The following is a 20623-nucleotide window of genomic DNA, read 5'->3' on the forward strand; positions in this document are numbered from 1 at the left end:
TATCATTTGTTCATATTCTTGGGCCTTCCATGCATTGGTTCTTGGTGGCACATATGTAGTGCAGCGACGGCCTGATGAACGAGCCTCCCATAACCCACTTAGCCAGTGGAGTACCTCTTTGGCCGACTCGGTAAAGAGTGGCTCTCCCGTCACGCTGGTTGCGGGTTCAATCCCAGGCAGCTGGCGAATACCCTGATCTTGATTAATTTCTCGTGTGTTTCGATACACGCAGAGGACGTGTTGGAAAATAGAGGAAATAGAAAAATAAGCTCCCGGGGCATGACAGTGGTGGCAGCGGTGGGATAGTCGCCGCACTACATGACTTTCTCCTCTATGTAGATTAATTTCTGTGTTGAGACTTTTAGACAGTGACCCATTTTGGTGCACTATTTCACAATGTCCCCGTAGAGACACAAACACTTCCCATTTTCTATTACCCTCGGAGCATGGGCCATCCTACCTGTTACCCCTTCGGGGAAACTCAACAGAACTCCAGGAGAGGATGCCCACCGCTAGGCCACCACTGTCATGCCCCGAGGGCATATTTTTCTATTTCCTCTATTTTTCAACACGTCCTCTGTGTGTATCGAAACATACGAGAAATTTATCAAGATCAGGGTATTCGCCGGCTGCCTGGGATTGAACCCGTGACCAGCGTGACGGGAGAGCCACTCTTTACCGAGTCGGCCAAAGAGGTACCCCACTGGCTAAGTGGGTTATGGGAGGTTCGTTCATCAGGCATAGCCGCCGCACTACACGGCTTTCCCCCTATGTACTAAGGATTTCAGAGGCTGTGCGGCCTCGTTTTTTGGGAATAATATCGTAACGAACAATCGTATCGGTACGAGATTTTGCGACAGTGTATTTCACACACTGCCTTAATTTTGAAGGGTATCGCCAACCGCCACAAGTAGAGAATAAAGGCACTTGTCCCTATACCAAGAGGGTAAAGTCATCAGTGTCAGGCAAAGATACGAACACAACTACCAGAGGCTCCGCCCACCTTGTTCCTCTTCCCTCCATCTCCCGCCTCCTCCCTTCTCCCTCAATATCTCTCTCTCTCTCTCTCATGTAGCTTCGTAACTATAATGAATGAAAGGCATGCATTAATTGTAGTGGCGTTATATACTCTTTCTAATACTGATAGGCATCCTTTAAATAAAGTTGAGAGTAGGGTAACGTGTTACTTACATAGCCTAATTACCTCCGTAACTATTGGTAGCGTAGTGGTTTGGTGGTTTATGGTGTACGTTTGTATGTTAAACAAGAGAAAACAATAAAACTTACCTATTCAAAGCAATCTTAAGGCTATTGCTGGCCTTCTCCTTGTTAAAAAAGTTAACAAGTCGCGTGACAAACGCATTTCTGCAGCCATGGCGACAGTGCTGTATCTTAGTGGCCATTTTATCTTCTCTCTGGTACACTTGACGACTGGTGCCGCGAGTCAAAGTCAGGTGACGAAGAAAGGTAGCAAAAGGAAAACAACAAAAACAAACGAGAGAGAAACAAATACAAGCGAGCAATCGTTCTACCATCAATCATGGTAGTCATCATTTACCACCTCACCCTACTCTCACATGTCATTACGTCCACGGCCCAGATGTGTATCACTATGCTCAAAATTAAAGTCCCAGTATCACATCAAGCATGCCTTAATTGAAAAAAAAAAATCATTCTAGTATGTATGTATCTTCCAGAGAGAGAGAGAGAGAGAGAGAGATTGAGGAGAAGGAGGAGGCGGAGATGGAGGGAAGAGGAACAAGGTGGGCGGAGCCTCTGGTAGTTGTGTTCGTATCTTTGCCTGACACTGATGACTTTACCCTCTTGGTATAGGGACAAGTGCCTTTATTCTCTACTTGTGGCAGTTGGCGATACCCTTAAAAATTAAGGCAGTGTGTGAAATACACTGTCGCAAAATCTCGTACCGATACGATTGTTCGTTACGATATTATTCCCAAAAAACGAGGCCGCACAGCCTCTGAAATCCTTAGTAGATTAATTTCTGTGTGTTGAGACCTTTAGACAGTGACCCATTTTAGTGCACAATTTCACTATGTCCCTGTAGAGACATACCTCCAACACTTCCCATTTTCTATTACCCTTGGAGAGCATGGGCTATCCTACTGTTACGCCTTCGGGGAAACTCAACAGAACCGCAGGATAGGATGCCACCGCTATGCCACCACTGTCATGCCCTGGCAGCTGTATTTTCTCTTTTTCTATTATCCAACACGACCTCTGCGTGTATTGAAACACACGAGAAATTAATCAAGACCAGGAGAAGGTATTCGCTGGCTGCCTGGGATTGAACCCGCGATCAGCGTGACGAGAGAGCCACTCCTTACCGAGTCGGCCAAAGAGGTACCCCACTGGCTAAGTGGGTTGTGGGAGGCTCGTTCATCAGGCATAGTCGCCGCACTACACGACTTTCCCCCTATGTAGATTAATTTCTGTGTGTTGAGACCTTAGACAGTGACCACTATCGGTTCACTATTCCACAACGTCCCCATAGAGACATACCTCCAACTCTTCCCATTTTCTATTACCCTCGGAGCATGGGCCATCCTATCTGTTACCCGTTCGGGGAAACTCAACAGAACTGCAGGAGAGGATGCCCACCGCTAGGCCACCACTGTCATGCCCCGGGAGATTATTTTTCTATTTCCTCTATTTTCCAATACATCCTTTGCGTGTATCAAAACACACGAGAAATTAATCAAGATCAGGGTATTCGCCGGCTGCCTGGGATTGAACCCACGACCAGCGTGACGGGAGAGCCACTCCTTACCAAGTCGGCCAAAGAGGTACCCCACTGGCTAAGTGGGTTATGGGAGGCTCGTTCATCAGGCCGTCGCCGCACTACACATACCCTACTGCATACTGCCTCCTTCTTCCTTCAGCACCCACAATTTTCACTTTCAGTAACTCTGCCAAGCCTTCACCCTCAATCACCTCTTCCACCCTAATGTCTTTCCTTACCATCAACATCACACCTCCTCCCTGTTTTCTCTTTCTGTCTCTCCTCCATATATTGTATGCACCTCTGTGTGTGTGTGTATATTTACCTATTTGTATTTACCTATTTGTAGTCTACCAGGCCTGAGCTAAGCTCTAATAGTCCCGTCTCCATATCTACATTCATCCAGCCTTTCCTTCATTTGTTGGACACTGCTCGGACACTGCTCGCCTCCACCACCTCTTCCTGTAAGCTGTTCCATGTGTTAAGACTTCTATGTGGAAAATTATACTTTTTCAAGTCACCCAAACAGGTTCCTTTACTAAGTTTCTTTCCATGTCCTCTCAGCCCCTGCATTCTCACAGTTGAGAAGAGATTATCTCTATCCACCTCATCAAACTTATTTACCGACTTATACAGCGTGATCAGATCTCCTCTCTCCCTTCTTTGTTCCAGTGTCGTCAAGTCCATCTCCTTCAAACTGTTTCATACATCATATTTGAGAGTTCTGGGACCATTTTATTTGCAATTCTCTGTATCCTTTCCAACTTTCTGATATCCTTCTTTTTGAGGCAACCACATAACTGCAGCATACTCAAGTTTTAGTCCTATCATTATTATTATTTTCTTCATTATTTCTTTGTCCATAAAATGGAATGATACCATTATATTTTGCATCATCCTGTAGGTTTCTTCAAACAGCTTGTTTATGTGCTTTTCTGGGGATAGTGTGTCTTGCATTGTTACTCCCAAATCCTTTTCTTTATGTACCACCTTTAAGCTTTCTTCTCCCATCCTATATGCTTTCCTAGGTCTTTTTTTACTTTTCCCCATTTCCATAACATGGCACTTGTTTGCATTAAATTCCATCTCCCATAACTGGCTCCATCTATACACTCTGTCCAGGTCTTTTTGCAGTTCTTCAGTCTTCCTCCATCCTCACTTTTCTTATTAACTTTGCATTGTCTGCAAAAAGGCTCATATAACTTTTTATACCCTTAGGCATATCATTTATATATTATATATATATATATATATATATATATATATATATATATATATATATATATATATATATATATATATATATATATATATTATTTATTTATTTATTTATTTATTTATTTATTTATTTTATTTTTTATATATATTTTTTTTTTTTACGTCGCTGCCTGTTGCGCCGGTAGGCATCTTCCTGGTGGGGCCTGATGGTCGGCCCAAGGCTTCTTCTAGGTGGGGCCTGATGGTCGGCCCATATATATATATATATATATATATATATATATATATATATATATATATATATATATATATATATATATATATATTATGAACATTATTGATGTCAGAACTGAGCCTTGAGGAGCTCCACTCTCTACTCTCCTCCAATTTGATTTATCTACCCTAATCACCGTCCTCATATCTCTTCCTGTTAAGTAATCCTTCATCCTTTCGGTAACCTTTCTGCCCATTCCTCTGCACTGCTGTTGTTTCCAGATTAACCTTTTGTGCAGAACCTTGTCAAAAGCTTTTTTTTCAAATCAAGATATACAGAATCAGCCCATCCTTCTCTCTCTTGCTCCACATCTATTGCTCTTGAGTAGAAACATAGTAAGTTGGTGACACACAATTTCCCTTTTCTAAATCCAAACTGTCCCTTATTTATCATGTCATAAAGTGGCTCTAGTAATTCATTTCTACACTTTTAGCACTTGACCTGAGATTTCATCCGATCCCATAGCTTTCATTCCATCTAAGATTTTCATCAGCTGTATCAGTTTCCCTTTCTCAACCTTTACATGGTTTAGTTTCCCCTCATTGAAATTTTCGAGACCCCAGTCAACATCGGTTTCTTTCGTAAACACTTTATGAAAAATTTTATTTAATATTTCTGCAATTTCTTCGTCCTTTCCGTAGAATACATTTTTTTCTTTTAGCCTTTCCACTCCCTCATTTCTTTTTAACTGCCCGTTTACAAATTTATAAAACATTTTTGGTTCTTCCTTACATTTAAAAACTATTCTTCTTTCAAATTTAGCTTCCTCCTCTCCTTATTTTCACATATTCATTTCTTGCTTTTTTATATTTGTCTTATTTTTATTTGGTCTTTTCTTTAAATTTCTCCATGCCTTATTTCTCTTTCTTTTTGCTGTTTCACACCTCCATCCAAACCATGTTTTCTCTCCTTAGTTTTTACTGTGTAGTGTGGAACATATATCTCTATTAGTACTCCTCTTCATATCAGTGTGTGTGTGTGTGTGTGTGTGTGTGTGTGTGTATTTACCTAGTTGTAATTTTACAGGGCCTGGGCTTACGCTCATGTGGTCCCGTCTCCGTATCTATAATTATCCAACTTTTCCTTGAAGCTCTGCACACTCTTCGCTGATACTATTTCTTCACTTAGTCTGTTCCAAACCTCTATGTTTCTTTGTGGGAAGCTATATTTCTTTATGTCTCTTGAGCATCTTCCCTTCCTCAACTTTTTACTATGTCCTCTAGTATTCCTGCTGGAAGGTTCTTCTCTTAGTAGCAATTTCTCGTTATCTACTTCTTCCATTTTACTCAATAGCCTATATATTTGTATTAGGTCTCCTCTTTCTCTTCTTTGTTCTAGTGTTGGCAAGTCCATTTCCTTTAGTCTCTCTTCATATGTCAGTCCCTCCAGTTCTGGAACCATTTTTGTTGCCATCCTCTGTATTCTTTCTAGTTTTACTATGTGTTTCTTCATATGTGGAGACCACACTGTTTCTGCGTATCCTAGTTTAGGTCTGATCATAGTAGTTATTAATTTTTTCATCATTTCTTTGTCCATGTAGTGGAATGCTATGCCTATATTTCTCACCATGTTATATGTATCACCGATGATCCGATTTATATGACTTTCTGGTTGCATATAATCTTGCATTATTACTCCCAGGTCTCTCTCTTCATTTACTTTCTTTAATATTTCACTATCTCCCATTTCATATGTCCATTTTGGTCTTTCTACACTTTTTCCCATTTCCATAACATGACATTTCTTTACGTTGAATTTCATCTCCCATTTCTGACTCCATTTCCAAATCTTGTTTAGGTCTTCTTGCAGCTCCTTGCAGTCTTCACTGTTTCTTATATGTCTTTGCAGTTTAGCATCATCTGCGAACAGGCTCATGTAGCTGTTTATTCCCTCTGGCATATCATTAATATAGAGCAGGAAGAGTATTGGTGCTAAAACCGACCCCTGGGGCATTCCACTTTCCACCGCTCTCCATTCTGATCTAGTGTCCTTAACTACGGTTCTCATCTCTCTTCCTCTTAAGTAGCTTTCCATCCAGCACTTCATTTTCCCTCTCAATCCTCCTTTATTTTCTAGTTTCCACAGCAGTCTTGAATGTGGAACTTTGTCAAATGCCTTCATTAAGTCTAGGTAAATGCAATCCACCCATCTGTCTCTTTCCTGTAATTTGTCCGTCACTCGAGTAAAAGCTCAGCAAGTTTGTCACACATGAGCGGCCTTTCCTAAACCCATATTGATTGTTTGTGATTAGATTATGTTCTAGAAATCTCATCCATTGTTCTTTTATTAATTTCTCACATATTTTGCATACTACACTGGTCAGAAACACCGGTCTGTAATTTAGGGGTTCTTCCTTTTTTCCACTTTTGTATATAGGTACCACTTCTGCCCTCTTCCACTCCCTAGGCACTGTGCCCGTTTTAATTGAACACCTAATGATGTCATATATCAGGCCAACTAGCTCATTTCTGCACTCTTTAAGTATAAATCCTGAAACTCCATCTGGTCCCACGGCCTTCCCTTCTTCCAATTTCCCCAATAGTTTTTTATCTTCTCTTTATCGATGTTGTGTGTGTGTGTGAGAGAGAGAGAGAGAGAGAGAGAGAGAGAGAGAGAGAGAGAGAGAGAGAGGGGGGGGGGGGATCAGGTTACAGCCAGGTATGGGCAGAGTCTGCTGAAGGATGAAGGAGTGGTCAGGTTAATCAGAGAACTCCTCAGGCTGTGAGGCAGGCTGTGCTAATGAGCAAAATATTTGTCTCATGAGTCATTGTCAAAAATATGGATGGAAAAGATTTGAATTTGACTGCATTTTCTTTTAAGGCTTGATTTTTTATTTAGATTACAATGTAGCAGTAGTAGTTACTCCTCAGTCAGCCATAAAATAGCCTGGGATAAATGGAAATATGATTAAACAAACAAACATTTATGCAGTATTACTATGCAGCACATTTTAGCATGAGTTTGTCAGCATAGCTTTCCATAATACATATGTTAAGTAGTAGTGGGATTCATATTAGCCCCTTCCCAAAAGAAGAAAAAAATATTTTGAGGTATTCAAATTATTGTAAATTGCTGTTCAGTAAAAACTGCACAAACTTTCAATATATAGAAAATTCCAATGCATTGTGAATTAATTAATTGATTTTTTTCCAGTCCTTAAACCATATTTTCTTTTTGTATATTCTAACATATTGAGCCCTACTTTCCAGGATCCAGTGTTGGACCCTTGGTATGGGGTACAAGGTTGTGTAGCAGAGCTTCTGGAGCAGGGACTAACCAGAGCAGACTATATGGAGCACGGAGGAGACCGTATAAAGCATCATAAATATGGTAACTACAAAATCATTGTATGCATGATTTAGTACTGGTTTATTCTTGCTTTTTTTAACATAGGAAGTGACTCTTTTAACCCTTTCAGTCCGGGGGACGTATATTCATGTCCTGGTCGCCAACCGCTCCCATCCGGTGGACATGTCTATACGTCCTACTTGCTACACGCCACATACGGGAGATGTGTATATAAGTCCTGTTTGATTTTAGTATGCCATAGCAGGGATACGTTTTCTGGGACATGGATGGTTTTAGAGAAAACAATATGGGTAACAAAGAAGAAATTCTACTATGAGAACTTTTGCAGTCTTTCACAGACATATCTTTATCACACACACACACACACACACACACACACACACACACATGCACACATACACATGTTACTACTCAAGGGTGACAGATTTAATACAAGAGAGAGAAGGCTGGGGGGATGGAGTGTACCTGGATTTGAAAAAGGCATTTGACAAAGTACCGCACAGAAGACTAATTTGGAAAATTAAAAATAGGGGTGGAGTGGGTGATGGACTGATTAAGTGGCTGGAGAACTTTCTAACTAACAGGGAAATGAGGACAATAATCAAGGACAGGGTTTCCAACTGGTGCCCTGTGATGAGTGGGGTCCCACAAGGTTCGGTGCTGGTGCCAATAATGTTTGCTGTTTATATAAATGATATGGTGGACGGAGTGACCAGCTATGTGAGTTTGTTTGCAGATGATGCAAAGCTATTGAGACGAGTGAATGATGTGAAGGACTGTGAGGCATTGCAGAGGGACCTGGATAAAATATGGCAGTGGAGTGGTACATGGCAGTTGGAGTTCAACCTTGGGAAATGTAAAAAAATAGAGTTTGGTAGAAGTGGTAGAAGATGTGAATATGATTATAAGATGGGAAGTGAGGCAATATGCAGAGGAGTGGAAGAAAAAGATTTGGGAGTGACTATCTCAGAGAACATGTCACCGGACAAACACATCAACAGGATAACGGGACAAACTATAAATTTGCTGAAGAACAAAAGGACGGCATTTGTGTATTTGGACAAAGAGATGATGAAGAAAATAATAGTTACAATAATAAGGCCAAGGTTGGAGTATGCAGCAGTGGTCTGGTCTCCTCACGAAAAGAACATAAGAAAGCTGGAAAGAGTACAGAGAGTGGCAACTAAGATGGTACCGAAACTTAGGGATCGGACTTACGAGGAGAGACTCAATAGCATGGGGCTTACAACCATGGAGAGATGAAGAGAAAGAGGAGACCTGATGACGGTGTACAGGGTGGCGAGCGGGGTGGAGAATCTGGACAGAGAGGACCTGTGTGTGTGGAGCGAGAGAGAAACGAGAGGACATGGAAAGAAGTTGAGGGCGACCACGTATAGGTGAGATGTGAAAAAGTTTAGCTTCCCAAACAGAGGTATTGAGCTGTGGAATGGACTGGAGGAGGAGGTGGTTTGTGCAAGAAACATTCATGATTTTAAGGAAAAGTTGGATAAGAAGATATGGAGACGGGACAGCGCGAGCGTAGCTCTTTTCCCATATGTCACAACTAGGTAAACAACTAGGTAAATACACACACAAACACATATCGGAAGAAGAAAAGGAGTTTTTTTTTTTTTTTTTTTTTTTTTTGAGAGTAATGGAGATTGTTGGTCAGGTACTTGTCGACACTTGTAATCCTTGGATAGACAAACACTGAATAAACTAAAGTCCGTATATTCTATGGAAAGTAACAGAGAAAGAACGAGTACGTGCGTACGCGATACAGAGACGGGGTGAACTGGCCCCTGAGGCACTGCCAGCCTCTGAGGGGCCACAACGGTCAAAACCGCTGACACCGCGGGATTAGTGTTGCCCCAGGCAAGGTGCCTATATTCAGAACTAACATTACCCACAGAGATGAAAGTGAGGAAGTGGTTCATGGCGTTGAGAGGAAAGCGAGAAAAAATCTAACAGAAAAGAAGGAAGGATGGAAAGTGTCTTATATGAATATTAATGGAATAGTGTCATCGTGGATAGAGTTTAACGACTATATGAGAGACAGAGAACCTGATATTGTGGGGCAGACAGAAACTAAGTTGTGTGACTCAATTGAGGTGGTGGGGATTGGAGAAGGTGCATACAATATATGGAGGAGAGACAGAAAGAGAAAACAGGGAGGAGGTGTGATGTTGATGGTAAGGAAAGGCATTAGGGTGGAGGAGGTGATTGAGGGTGAAGGCTTGGCAGAGGTAATGAAAGTGAAAATTGTGGGTGCTGAAGGAAGAAGGAGGCAGTATGTAGTAGGGTATGTGCCACCAAGAACCAATGCATGGAAGGCCAGAGAATATGAACAAATGATACAAGACACAGTGAATTGCCTGGATGGAATGTTGAGAGTGTGAAAGAATAATTATAATGGGTGATTTTAATTGCAAGGATGTAGAATGGGAGGACTGGCAGACGCAGGGAACAGAAGAGTCGTGGGGAGGAAGACTCCTGCAACTGGCAATGGAACATGTGCTGACGCAATGGATTAAGGAACATACTAGATTCAGGAAAGAAGGCAAGGCATCAAGACTAGACGTGGTATTTAGCAAGGAGCCAGAGGTAATAGAAAATCTTAACATAGATTGTCCAATAGCAAAGAGTGACCATGCGGTTGTGGAATTTGAAGTAAAAGAAAAGAGAATGATTGACCGAAAAGAGGAGCACAAAATTGGGAGAAGTAACTACTCTAAGGCAGACTTTGTTAATATGAGAACTTTTTTTGAAAATGCAAATTGGAGTGGGCTGTACAAAGCCAAGAGTACACAAGACAAGTAAGAAGAGTTTCTAAAGCTATACAAGGAAGCCAAGAATAGTTATGTCCCAAAGGTAACCAAAAAGGATGTTGGTTAAAAGGAGTGGTTTAACAAAAGATGTGAGGCAGCTAGAAAGAGAAAGGAGGAAACTTGGAAGGGATGGAGGAGATGAAGAAGAATCAATGCGTGGAACGATTTCAAACAAGCAAGGAATTATAAGAAGAGAAGAAAAGCAGATATATGAAAAAGATATAATAGACAAGTGCAAAGACCAACCTAAACTATTCAATAGACATGTGAACGGCAAATTAAAGAATAAAGAAACAATCGATAAACTGAAAATGGATGGAACTACTTATGAGGATCCAGCAGAGATGGCTGAAGTGATGAACAACAGCTTTCATAGAGTTTTCACAAAAGAAGACAAATTTGTACAACCACCAGGCCAGGAAAGAGGAAGGGTTATGCAGGAGATACAGTTTATCGGTGCAGGAGGTCAAAGAAAGCTTGAACAAGCTGGATGTAAGAAAAGCGACGGGGCCGGATGGAGTATCAGGGTGGTTCCTGAAAGAATGTAGTGAGCAACTTGCAGAGAAAGTGCACTCCATAATGAACGCCTCCCTGAGTGAAGGAAGGGTACCACAAGATTGGAAGAGAGCAAACATAGTACCAATATATAAAGGAGGAAAGAGAGAGGACCCACTAAATTACAGACCGGTATCACTCACTAGTGTGGTTGCGAAGATATGTGAGAGGCTGGTTAAAAACAGGTGGACGGATTTTTTAGAAAGTGAGAAAATTATCTCGGATTGCCAGTTTGGATTCAGGAGAGGGAGATCTTGTGTCACCAACTTGTTATGTTATTACTCAAGGGTGACAGATTTAATACAAGAGAGAGAAGGATGGAGTGTACCTGGATTTGAAAAAGGCATTTGACAAAGTACCGCACAGAAGACTAATTTGGAAAATTAAAAATAGGGGTGGAGTGGGTGATGGACTGATTAAGTGGCTGGAGAACTTTCTAACTAACAGGGAAATGAGGACAATAATCAAGGACAGGGTTTCCAACTGGTGCCCTGTGATGAGTGGGGTCCCACAAGGTTCGGTGCTGGTGCCAATAATGTTTGCTGTTTATATAAATGATATGGTGGACGGAGTGACCAGCTATGTGAGTTTGTTTGCAGATGATGCAAAGCTATTGAGACGAGTGAATGATGTGAAGGACTGTGAGGCATTGCAGAGGGACCTGGATAAAATATGGGAGTGGAGTGGTACATGGCAGATGGAGTTCAACCTTGGGAAATGTAAAAAAATAGAGTTTGGTAGAAGTGGTAGAAGATGTGAATATGATTATAAGATGGGAAGTGAGATAATATGCAGAGGAATGGAAGAAAAAGATTTGGGAGTGACTATCTCAGAGAACATGTCACCGGACAAACACATCAACAGGATAACGGGACAAACTATAAATTTGCTGAAGAACATAAGGACGGCATTTGTGTATTTGGATGAGATGATGAAGAAAATAACAGTTACAATGATAAGGCCAAGGTTGGAGTATGCAGCAGTGGTCTGGTCTCCTCACAAAAAGAAGAACATAAGAAAGCTGGAAAGAGTGCAGAATGGCAACTAGGATGGTACCGGAACTTAGGGATTGGACGTATGAGGAGAGACTCAATAGCATGGGGCTCACAACCCTAGAGAGAAGAGACCTGATAGTGGTGTACAGGTTGGCGAGCGGGGTGGAGAATCTGGACAGAGAGGACCTGTGTGTGTGGAACGAGAGAGAAACGAGAGGACATAGAAAGAAGTTGAGGGCGACCACGTGCAGGCAAGATGTGAAAAAGTTTAGCTTCCCAAACAGAAGCACTGAGCTATGGATTAGACTGGAGGAGGTGGTGGTTTGTGCAAGAAACATTCATGATTTTAAGGAAAAGTTGGATAAGAGAGAATATGGAGATGGGACAGCGTGAGCGTAGCTCTTTTCCAGTATGTCACAACTAGGTAAATACACACACACAGAAACAATGGTAAGGGACATGGCAGATGTGAAAAAATGTGTCATAATATTTGGTGTAAAAGAAGAAAAAAAAACAGTGAAGAACCAGAGGGAAAGTTATGAGAGGAGTAAGGTGAAAAGTATACTGAGAAATATGAATACTGAAAAGGAGGAAAAGATTGAGGAAGAAGTAGATGAAATAACAAGATTGGGAAAGTATGAGCAAGGAAAGAACAGACCATTAAAGATTAAGTTAAGATCCCAAATAACAGCATAAACCATCCTAAATAAGTCGTGGAGATTGAACAATTCTGAAGAATACAAACAAATATTTGTGAGGAGAAATATGACAGAGGATGAAAGAATGAAGGTAAAGGAATTGATAAATGAAGCAAAAAAAAGGAATGAGGAAAGATCAGAGGAGGATGAGAAGAAATTTTTTTGGAGAATGAAGAACGAAAAACTGATAAAGTGGTGGATAAGAGGCAAAGAGAGGGAGTAACAGTGTTGATAGAAGGAGGGGAAAGAAAAGAAGAAAGGAGAAAAGGTTTAAAGATTGCATACACAAACATAGATGGTCTTGTATCAAAGAAAATTGAACTAATTGATTATTTAAGGGAAAGTGATCCAGATATTATGTGTATAGTCGAAACGAAACTTGGAAAGGAATTGGAACTCATAATGGACGGAAAGAGCAAGTACAGCATTTGGAGGAAAGATAGGAGAAAAGGAAAGGAAGGAGGAGTGATGATAATGACGAAACAAAACCTGAAAGTGACGGAAGTGAGATATGGAAAGGACAGTGCGGAAGTGATGGCTGTAAAGATACTGACAAACAGTGGAGAGAAGACTAACATAATAACAGCTTATGTCCCCCCTAAAACCAAAATTTTGAATGAAGTAAGATACAACGCTATGCTGGAAGAAACAGTACGGGCGTTGACAGACGGAATAAAGAATAGTAGAAAGGTAATATTAACAGGAGATTTCAATTGCAAAGAGGTGAACTGGGAAGACTATGCAATGGAGGGTGGAGAGAATACCTGGGGAAATAAATTATTGAAGCTGGCAACATAACCTGTTGACGCAGTGGGTCAAAGAAAAAACAAGGCTGAGAGGGGATGACCAACCATCAAGACAAGACTTAATTTTCACAAGAAATGTTGAGCTAGATGAAGAAGTCAGTCATGAGTGCCCCTTGGGAAAGAGCGACCATGAGCTATTAGAGATGAAAACTATGGAAGGATATGAATATCGAGATGAGGCTTATAAGGAAAAAAGGAAAAACTACGCTGAGGCAGATTATGTTGGACTCAAGACTTTCTTCGCTGGGGTAGACTGGAGTGATATGTAGAGGAGTACTAACATTCAAAAGAAATATGACCTTTTTATGAATATTTGCAACAGAGGAATAGAGATATATGTTCCACACTATACAGTAAAAACTAAAGGAGATAAAACATGGTTTGGATGGAGGTGTGAAACAGCAAAATGAAACTGAAATAAGGCATGGAGGAATTTAAAAAAAGACCAAATAAGAATAACAGACAAATATAGAAAAAGAAAGAAATTAATATGTAAAAACGAGGAGAGAAGAGGAAGCTAAATTTGAAAAAAGAATAGTTTTTAGTTGTAAGGAAGAACCAAAAATGTTTTATAAATTCATAAATGGGAAGTTAAAAAGAAATGAAGGAGTGGAAAGGCTAAAAGAAAAAAATGTATTCTACGAAAAGGACAAAGAAATTGCAGAAATATTAAATAAAAATTTTCATAAAGTATTTACGAAAGAAACCGACTTTGACTGGGGGCATGAAAACTGTAATGAAGGGAAGCTAAATTATGTAAAGGTTGAGAAAGGGGAACTGTTGTAGCTGATGGAATCTTTAGATGGAAGGAAAGCTATGGGACCGGATGGAATCTCCGGTCAAGTGCTAAAAGAGTGTAGAAATGAATTATTGGAACCACTTTATGACATAATAACATGCTCTATAAATACAGGAAAAGTGCCTTTAGAGTGGAAGAGCACAAACATTGTACCAATTTATAAAAGTGGAGATAAAACTGAACCTTTAAATTATAGGCCAATCTCTCTAACAAGTGTAATGTGCAAGATCTGTGAAAGTATAATAAAAAACAATGGGTTGAACATTTAAAAAAGCGAAACATGATAAATGAAGGACAGTTTGGATTTAGAAAAGGAAAATCATGTGTCACCAACTTACTATGTTTCTACTCAAGAGCAGTAGAAGTGGTGCAAGAAAGAGAAGGATGGGCTGATTGTGTATATCTAGATCTGAAAAAAGCTTTCGATAAGGTTCCACACAGAACGTTACTCTGTAAACTACAGAAATGGGGAGGAATGGGTGGAAAGGTCATCGAGTGGATAAAGGATTACTTAACAGGAAGAGAAATGAGAACGGTGATTAGAGAAATCAAATTGGAGGAGAGTAGAGAGTGGAGTTCCTCAGGGCTCAGTTCTGGCACCAATAATGTTCATAATATATATAATTGATATGCCGATGGGTATAAAAATTTATGTGAGTCTTTTTACAGACGACACAAAGTTAATAAGAAAAGTGAAGATGGAGGAAGACTGTGAAGAACTGCAAAAAGACCTGGATAAAGTGTATAAATGGAGCCAGTTATGGGAGATGGAATTTAATGCAAACAAATGCCATGTTATGGAAATAGGGAAAAATAAAAAAGACCAAGAAAAACATACAGGATGGGAGAAGAAAACTTAACCCCTTCAACATGAGGACGCGTATACTGCGTCCTTGTGTGCCCCATACCATATCCGAGGGCGTGCATACTGCATCCTGGCTCGCTTTAGCCAATATATGAGTTATTTTATCTCTATATTTATGCTTACATCTCAAAATTATCAATTAATTTATGTTTCTTTATGTGCACCATTTAATTCTGCATGTTTTCATATATAATACATGATGATTGTGTTGCGTTTATGGTTCAAAACTTGTTATATTCAGTAGCAACATTTGAAATTTGGCATGCGCGGCCAGCCTGGATACGGCGCGGGGCGCTGTCTTGACCCGGCCGTAGTAAGGTAGGATAGGCTGTGGCCGAACTGGTAGCGTACTGGACCCACATTCACCGCGTGATGGACGACACGGGTTCGAATCCTCACGCTACCACTCGGATTTTTCAGTCACCGCCGAGTGGCTTAAAACTACCCACATGCTGTCCTGAAGACCACCCATCAACCCGGACTCTAGAGGAGGGGGGGGGGGTTAAAGGTGGTACATGAAGAAAAAGATTTGGGAGTAACAATGCAAGACACACTATTCCCAGAAAAGCATGTAAGCAAGTTAGTTGGAGAAACCTACAGGATGATGCAAAATATAAGGGTATCATCCATTATATAGATAAGGAAATGATGAAGAAAATATTAACAACACTGATAAGACCAAAACTTGAATATGCTGCAGTTGTATGGTCACCTCACAAAAAGTTGGAAAGAATACAGAGAATTGCAACTAAAATGGTCCCAAACCACTCAAATATGACGTATGAAGACAGATTGAAGGAAATGGACTTGACGACACTGGAACAAAGAAGGGAGAGAGGAGATCTGATCACACTGTACAGTACCCTCTCGAGTTTCGCGCTTGTTTCATTCCGAAGATATAGCGCTAAACTCGACGATCACGAAACTCGAGGTATTGAAATACGTGAAAAAGCGCTTATTGGTTCCGGCCCATGGAAAAAAATTACTCTTTTTTTTCGACTTGACTCCCTTGTTATCACAATTTTTTTCGACTTTACTCTCTTGTTATCTCAAAATACATACCTTGTTAATAGGCAGAAAATGGGAAGTGAGAACAGGTCGTTCTGAAGCCGCAGTTGAAGGCGGCTGCCTTACAACTGGCTGGCAGTTCTGAATACACGCTTGTGATCCACGTGGTGTCATCTGCTAATGTAAGGGTGGTTGCTCGCGGTCACCCGTGGTACAGTTGGACAAATCTATAGCCTCTGGTAGTTTTCTGTGTGTTTTGGTATAATCTGCTAACTCTTTCTGTTATATATCATCAAATTACTAACATCATGATTGACTTGTCAATGCCTGTTGAACGTAAACTGCCGCCGCAATCGCAAAATAGCTCGCAGAGAGGTTCAACTTGCTTACTGCTTCCATATTTCCCTCAGCTCTCACAAAGACCACAAGCGGACAAAAAATAACAAATCCAGGCAAATTAACACTTTTAATGCTGTGTATTCCCACAGTGCGCATGCGAGGTGGACAGCAGAATGACTAATTTCAGCAGAAAGATATTTTTTGCAACACTGGTCAGTGTATAGTGGACCTCCTTCTTTTGACCTGTAATGCTTTGTATCGCTTCTTAGTTCCTTCTTCTCCACTCATTTATACTTCACAACATGCACTTAGGGCCGCTTTCACAGCCATTTTGTTTGTATTGATCGTTACCAATGGCGGCGATCGGCGCTCTAGTATTTCCACGTGAAACTGGCCGATGGGTAGTGATGTGATGTGATGGTGTCGGAGGTATTGCCTTTACAAGAGCACCTCATGGCGGCTGCGGAGTTAGCCTCGCCCCTCACCTTACCACACACTCTCAACACCTGCCGCTTTCTCTGCAGCCACCACTACCCCATAGGCCAATTTCACGTGGAAAACTATAGCGTCGATCGCCACCATTGGTAACGTTCAAAACAAACAGTGACTGTGAAAGCGGCCCTTATTTACTTCACAGTGCGCACTTATACACTTCACCCTCAACTTAGGTGTTTTTCTGTTCTTTTCTTTCCCTGATTTTGGTTTTCTATGCCCTTTTGCTATTTTCCACTGTTACTTTTCACTGTCGCTGCCATGCATTACAGGTCAAAAGAAGAAGAGGAAAACATCACTGGGAGATCTACAATTTTCATAGACTCGAGAAAAATGTTTTTGGACTGTGGTTCCCCAGCACGGGGTGTTCTCTTATCTTGTTAATCAAGTAGTAAGCAAAGCAGCTCTGCCAGACCATTTTACGAGTCTCTTGGTGGGCCATCTTCCACTGCTCCTCACTCCTCAGCCACTGCCGTCGTCTGTTTGCTTACATACAGCCATTCGGTACCCACGTACCCACGCTCGTACTCACAACAGTTTTCCATTCATACGGACAACCAACAACTTGCTCCCGGTTGGGCATACGGGCAACCGCGGTTGCCCATAGCCCCAATGGTTGGACACCGCCTTTTAAGGCAGTACGCATGACGCCGACGGTAGCTAGACATGACCCGAACATGTCAAAGGAGCGTGAAACTCTTGGCGGTAATGCGCGAAAGTCGTGGCGGTAATGCGCAAAAGTCGTGATGGTAAGAATTTAGGACTAAGCGCTAAACTTGAGGATCGCAAAACTCGAAAGGGTACTGTATAAGTTTGATGAGGTGGATAGAGATGATCTCTTCTCTACTGCAAGAATGCAGGGGCTAAGAGGTCATGGAAAGAAACTTAATAAAGAAACCTGTTTGAGTGACTTGAAAAAGTATAGTTTTCCACATAGAAGTGTGAACACATGGAACAGCTTGCGGGAAGAGGTGGCCAAGGCGAGCAGTGTCCATCAAATGAAGGAAAGGCTGGATAAATGTAGATATGGAGATGGGACTATTAGAGCTTAGCTCGGGCCCTGTAGACTACAAATAGGTAAATACACACACATACACACACATATACACACACACACACACACAAAGGGAGGAGGGGGGTTGATAAGTCAGGCCTATATATATCTTATGTGTGTGGAGTTCCTCTTCCTTTGAGTTGTGAAGTGGCTGGTTAGTGAGTGCATTACTGACCACCCCCTCGGCTCAAGGACGCAGCCTCTCCTCCCTCCCTTTCCCTTACATCCATCCCACTGTTTCTATTCTCTTTCTTTCTTTCTTCCTTCCTTATACCTCCTCCCTTCAGTGTTTGTGTGTGTGTGTGTGAGAGAGAGAGAGAGAGGCACAAACAAGTTAGAACCCGAAACCGCACCGTCACCAAAGTGCTTAGCTCCCTCTCGCTTGTATTTCAATCCTTCCCATCTGATCTGTGTGTGTGTGTGTGTGTGTGAGAGAGAGAGAGAGAGAGAGAGAGAGAGATGCATGCTCTCTCCCTCTTTCCCTCCCCCCCTCTCTTTCTCTCTTTGTCTCCCTTCATATCCCTTTGTGTGTGTGTGTGTGTGTGAGAGAGAGAGAGAGAGAGAAATATGCATGCTCTCTCCCTCTCTCTCCCTCCACCCCTCTCTCTCTCCCTCTCCCTTCGTATCACTGAGGTGTCAATCTTATGCCCCCCTCTCTCTCTCTCTCTCTCTCTCTTGGAAATAAAATTCAGCAGACACACGTCATCTACACATAACGCAAATTTCTCTGTATATATATATATATATATATATATATATATATATATATATATATATATATATATATATATATATATATATGCATACATCTCAAAATTATCAATTAATTTATGATTCTTTATGTGCACCATTAAATTTTGCATATTCTTATATATAATACATGATGATTATGTTGAGTTTATTGCTTAAAATTTGTTATAATCAGAAGCGACATTTGAAATTTGGAGTGCGGCCATCCCGGATACAGGGCGGGGCGTGTTTTCGCCCAGCCGTGGTGAAAGGGTTAACCCTTTCAGTCCGGGGGATGTATATTCACGTCCTGGTCGCCAATACGTCCTATTTGCTACGCGCCGCATTCGGGAGATGTGTATATAAGTCCTGTTTAATTTTAGTATGCCATAGCAGGGATACGTTTTCTGGGACATGGATGGTTTTAGAGAAAACAATATGGGTAACAAAATTACATGGTAATGAAGAAGAAACTCTACTGTGAGAACTTTTGCAGTCTTTCGCAGACATATCTTTATCTCACACACACACACACACTCAAAGGGAGGAGGGGGGTTGATAAGTTAGGCCTATATATAGCTTATGTGTGTGGAGTTCCCCTTTCTTTGAGTTGAGTAGCCATTACTCACCACCCCCTCGGCTCAAGGACGCGGCTTCCCATCCCTGCCTCTCCCTTACATCCACCCCGCTGTCTCTATTCTCTTTATTTCTTCCTTCCTTCCTTCCTTCCTTCCTTCCTTCCTTCCTCCCTTCAGTGTATGTGTGTGTGTGTGTGTGAGAGAGAGAGAGAGAGAGAGAGAGAGAGAGAGAGAGAGAGAGAGAGAGAGAGACTAGTTAGAACCTGAAACTGTAACATCACCAAAGTGCTTATCTCCTCCTTGCTTGTATTTCGATCCTTCGCATCTAATCTATGTGTATTTACCTAGTTGTGAAATACAGGAAAAAAGCCGAACTAGGCTCGTGCTGTCCCATCTCTATAACGCTTATTATCCAATTTGGCTTTAAATTCATGAACCGTTTTTGCACACACAGTCTCCTCGTCAAGTCTGTTCCATGTTGTTATGCTTCTGTATGGAAAACTATTTCTTGACGTCTCTCCTACAGTCGCTCCTCTTCAATTTCTTACTATTCCCTCCTGTCACACTCCTATCACGTACCACTATGTCTTCCCTTTCCAATTTCTCCAATCCCTCTTGTATCCTGTATAATGCTATTATGTCCCCTCTCTCTCTCTCCTCCTCTCTAGTGTTGTTAGTCCCAATTTCTCCAGTCTTTCTTCATAAGTATGTTCTCTCAGAGTTTCCAGTAGTTTAGTTGCTGCTTTCTGTATTCTTTCCAACTTTCTAATTTCTTTCCTCAATCTAGGTGACCACACCAATGCAGCATATTCCAGTCTTGGACGTATCATCGATGTTATTAGTTTCTTCACCATTTCTTCATCTGAATATGTAAATGCTGCTTTTATGTTTCTAAGAAGATTGTATGTTTCCCCAGTTATCCAATTTATATGCTTTCCAAAGGATAACTTGTCTGTTATTGTGTGTGTGTGTGTGTGTGTGAGAGAGAGAGAGAGAGAGAGAGAGAGAGAGAGAGAGAGAGAGAGAGAGAGAGAGAGAGAGAAATGCACGCTCTCTACCTCTCTTTCCCTCCCCTCCTCTCCAAAGGATAACTTGTCTGTTATTGTGTGTGTGTGTGTGTGTGTGTGTGAGAGAGAGAGAGAGAGAGAGAGAGAGAGAGAGAGAGAGAGAGAGAGAAATGCACACTCTCTACCTCTCTCTCTCTCTCTCTCTCTTTTACACTAACAAAGAAAAAAAATACAGCATACACATGTCATCTACACATAACGCAAATTTCTCTTTATATATATATATATATATATATATATATATATATATATATATATATATATATATA

At 41.2% G+C, this 20623-nt stretch overlaps 1 protein-coding gene across 4 annotated transcripts in view; it reads left to right on the forward strand.

The window, feature by feature from the left end:
• The window catches only part of LOC126997337 (actin-related protein 5-like), a 141053-nt gene that overhangs the window by 95855 nt on the left and 24575 nt on the right, over nucleotides 1–20623 (forward strand). For all 4 annotated transcript variants that reach the window (XM_050858379.1, XM_050858380.1, XM_050858378.1 and 1 more), the window contains one exon: nucleotides 7442–7562. In XM_050858379.1, coding sequence (XP_050714336.1) covers nucleotides 7442–7562 — 121 coding nt within the window. The remainder of the gene's footprint in view (nucleotides 1–7441; nucleotides 7563–20623) is intronic.

The sequence above is a fragment of the Eriocheir sinensis genome, chromosome 12 (assembly GCF_024679095.1).
Source record: "Eriocheir sinensis breed Jianghai 21 chromosome 12, ASM2467909v1, whole genome shotgun sequence".
Lineage (NCBI taxonomy): Eukaryota > Metazoa > Arthropoda > Malacostraca > Decapoda > Varunidae > Eriocheir > Eriocheir sinensis.